At 40.6% G+C, this 3,784-nt stretch overlaps 1 protein-coding gene across 2 annotated transcripts; it reads left to right on the top strand.

The window, feature by feature from the left end:
• The first annotated feature begins 964 nt into the window (after window positions 1-964).
• On the top strand, window positions 965-3,784 carry LOC113655427 (interferon alpha-inducible protein 27-like protein 2A). 2 transcript variants are annotated; one of them, XM_027165968.2, is made up of 4 exons: window positions 965-1,090; window positions 1,213-1,242; window positions 3,324-3,485; window positions 3,600-3,784. In XM_027165968.2, exons 1-4 carry the CDS (start codon window positions 1,081-1,083, stop codon window positions 3,698-3,700), a joined length of 303 nt encoding a protein of 100 aa, XP_027021769.1. In that variant the 5' UTR covers window positions 965-1,080; the 3' UTR covers window positions 3,701-3,784. The 2 variants fall into 2 exon arrangements, with proteins under 2 accessions (XP_027021769.1, XP_047668772.1); XM_047812816.1 differs by having other exon boundaries at window positions 1,039-1,090; window positions 1,166-1,242.

Genomic DNA, 3,784 nt, shown 5'->3' with positions numbered 1-3,784 from the left:
CTGCATAGCACATACAAGGTCTTCAAAAAGTACCTATACTGAACACTAGGTCTTTCTAAAGAACATCCAGGGTCTTTACACAGTGCTACTTCTTAGGGATGTGTTTAATCTTTCACTTTATATTACCTACCTACATAGACTAGTGCTCATTAAGAACATCAGACTCAGACCACAAACTGCAGTTGTGATGCTGCTGCACCTGTTTACCTGCTCAGTAATTCACCAGTGCCTCCAGACAAATCTTGTGGCCCACTGAACCAGCTCTGCTTTACTTACACTTACCCATCACATACCCAGGGGCTTTATCTTTTACTTTTCATTGCCATGTTTGAAGACGTCTAAAGAAAAGCTAGGGATTTGAACCAGGGTTACCAACACAAACAATCACCTGACTTACCTGCTGAGCTACCAGGGCTTTCAGATAGCAGTGCATTTTTGGGAGTGTTTATCTTTTACTTCCTACCACCTCACGGAGCCTACCAAGGCTTTCTGAAGATTGGGGCTGTTTTTGGAGGTTTATCTCTGAATGTAAGCCCCGACAGCAGATATCTGTGTCGGTTGACTTGCAACACCAGAGTCTGTTATTCTAACCAGCATAACAGCTGGGCTAGTGTCTCTGGGCATGTGTTCACTGTTCAGATGACTGTAAACAGAGAGACTGTAAAGAACATGACATTTATTAGGAAATGTATGAAATAAGTGAAAAGGATTTGTTTTTTGGCCATTTACGTGTGTGTGTGTGTGTGTGTGTGTGTGTGTGTGTATACATATTTATTCCTTCTTTGCCACCAAGCTGTATAAGATTGAGTTGTTTTTCTACGAGGGACAATAAACAAAAGGGACAAAACACCAAAACTGACCCGTATATAGTTTCCTGCGTGAGGAACCGTGCCAATCTTCTAGAGGATTGTCCTGTGTTTATTTATTATAGTGTTAGCTGGCCAGCTTCAGCCTTTCGTCACAGTTGGGTGTAGGTTTCGTTTCTGTGAAACAGCTCCACCTATCACACTTGTAGTCCTCGGTGTAGGTTTCGTTTCTGTGTAATTGTCTCATCAGTTGCCTGAGCTCTGTGTGGACATCATGATCTCTCGTAAGTATCCTGTTCTTTAAGCTCAGACCAACGAGGATTATGGATATTTCTAAAACATTTTTTTTTTAAAAACAGCATATCACATGTTATTGACGCTTTTCTGATGCCTGCCTTTCACACAGCAACCATGATATCAGCTGCAGTCGGAGCAGGTAAGCCTGCAGGAAAGCTCCTCAGCTCCACCATCACTGCACAATCTCTTCACCATCACTATAGATTTGTAGATTAATCGACATCTAAATAAGCAGAATGATCAGCTGAGGATGAAATTGATGTCTATGGTAACTCTACACATTTTGTACATTTTATCAGAGTTCATCATCGATTTGTTTGCTTTTAAATAAATGCTGAATCATACAGCAGCTAGCCGAAGACGATGCTGCCGAACATGCTAAGTCCTAAAATAGCAGGCTAATCGTCCTGCGTCAGCACTGCTGCCATAGCAGGAAATATGACGCAGCAGGTGTGAGGCAGGACCCCGAACACAAACTCCCTTTAAATGAAGTGTTGAGTTAATCAATGTTGGTTTAACTAAACTTACGTTTAATTACGTCTGCATGATATCCAGATTTACTTGGGTGGCTTTTTACTTTAGCCAGCTAGCAAATCCACAGCATATTTGTTCTCTCAAATACAGACTGTGTGCAAAAATCCATCTGTTTTATTAAATTGGCCTGAAACTGAAACTTTGCCGTCCTCTTCACTTACTGTCAGACTTCCACCACTTTCCGGCTTCTACTTTAATACCTAAACGTTCCCACAAAATGATTATCTTCTGATTTGATGCATGTGTTTAAGATACATGCTTTGCACAATTACTGGAACAATTACTATGTTTTGAGCTCATATTTGTGACCAAACATTTCAACCTCAGGACCACGTCAGCGGTTCTGTAGCTCACCAGTGATGCGAATACTCATTTAGTAAACAAAGCTCCAAATTTAATAACTACTGACCCTAACAGTGACCCTAATTTTTATATGGAACTACTGTGTAGCAAAATGTCTATCATCCTCTGGTGTATAAGAGGAAGTAGCTAAAGTGTAGGTGAAGTGCTTCAGCTACATGCTACAGATTCAGATTGAGCTGTTTTTCATCAAGGTACAACAGCAAGGGAAAATATTAAACATTAAATACAAGTGAACAAATCTCAGTTGGTTTACAATAAGAAAGAAGCCCATTAGGCTGTACACATGGAATTTTAGTAATGATCTACTGCACTTACCCAAACCTGTCATTAATCATGGAGTCTAAATCTGATTGTAGTAATGGTAATGGTGTTGCTCCCCTGCTGCTGAATACACAGTTCTTTAAAAATAAAAACCCACCATAATGATCTATTTCTATACGGCTACAGTACCTAACAGCCAAAGTTGATTTATTCTGTATTTTTGAGAGTGCCGTAACTGCATGTCCTTCTGTGGCACAAGACTAATGAAAATACAGCAGCAAACAAACACACAAGCACCAGTTTCAGACAGTCCGACTCATACTGCTTTTTTGGCCGTTGACAGTTTTTGATACTTCAGCAGTCTGCATGAGCATTTTGTTTATCATGGGTATTTACATGCACTTTTTAAGGAAGGTCCCTGTTTTTTTATTTTATTAATTTTGTCAAGGGAACAAAAGTAATTGGTTGCTTAGCTGTTTTCTGGCCAGATGTGTCCTCTGACAAAAAAACATAGATGCAGCTTGACTACTAATTGTTGCATCCTTAAAAACAGCAGCAGCTCTCAGGTGGGATCGGGAACACCGACACACCCAGAAGACTGTGGGGGATGACAGCAAAACTGAAATAAATAAATAAAAAAAATCCCTTACAACAGTTCAAAAACAGCCTGCAGGAGGTAAACTTTCCTGTGCCAACAACCAACAGAACACTCCACCGAAGTCAATACGAAGGGAAGGTTTCACCAAGTAGTGTTAAATGACAATGTAATGTTTGTCCAATTACTTTAGGTTGATTTAAAATGAGGTGCTGTTTATAAGTTTATAACAACTCCGAACTTGATCTTTGAATCGAATCTTTGTATTGTATGGCAAAATAAACATAATGAGTAAGGGTGGATCATTTCTTATAAAGCTGTACCATGTTACTGGTATCTCTCACTTTTTATCAAAAAGCAAACCTCAGCATGAAGGTTTTAGTTATGATTCTGTATACACTTATAGGACTGCACTTGTAAGATTCAGAGTTTTTGTCCATTGACTTCTCCCATGTGTCTGTTTGAAGTCTTCTCTGTGGTGGTGGCTCCGTTTGCCCTTTCCGCTGCTGGTTTCACCTCTGGTGGCATCGCTGCGGGGTCCCTTGCATCATCAATGATGTCATCAACTGCCATCGCTAACGGTGGTGGTGTGGCAGCGGGAAGCCTCGTTTCCATTTTGCAGTCTTTGGGTAATCAGAGACACATTTAAAAATGCAAAAAACAAAAACAAAGCATGTATTGCAGTTATATCAGTATATCAGGAATATCTCGAAGCAGCTGATGATGATGATGATGATGTTTAGGTGCGGCCGGCCTTACTAATGTGGCCGCAGCAGCCGTCGCGTCTGTGGGAGGTGCAGTCGGTGGAGTGGCCGGGTGGGTGACCAGGCTGGTCATACGCTGAAACCTTGTTTTAAACCAGTAAACACTTGAAACAAACATTATGTGCTTTCATGTAAGCTTAAATAAAATTGCATCCTTCTTCCTA

The sequence above is a fragment of the Tachysurus fulvidraco genome, chromosome 4, assembly GCF_022655615.1.
Source record: "Tachysurus fulvidraco isolate hzauxx_2018 chromosome 4, HZAU_PFXX_2.0, whole genome shotgun sequence".
Lineage (NCBI taxonomy): Eukaryota > Metazoa > Chordata > Actinopteri > Siluriformes > Bagridae > Tachysurus > Tachysurus fulvidraco.
Note: the sequence above shows the minus strand (reverse complement) of the source record. Positions and strands in the feature narration are given on the sequence as shown.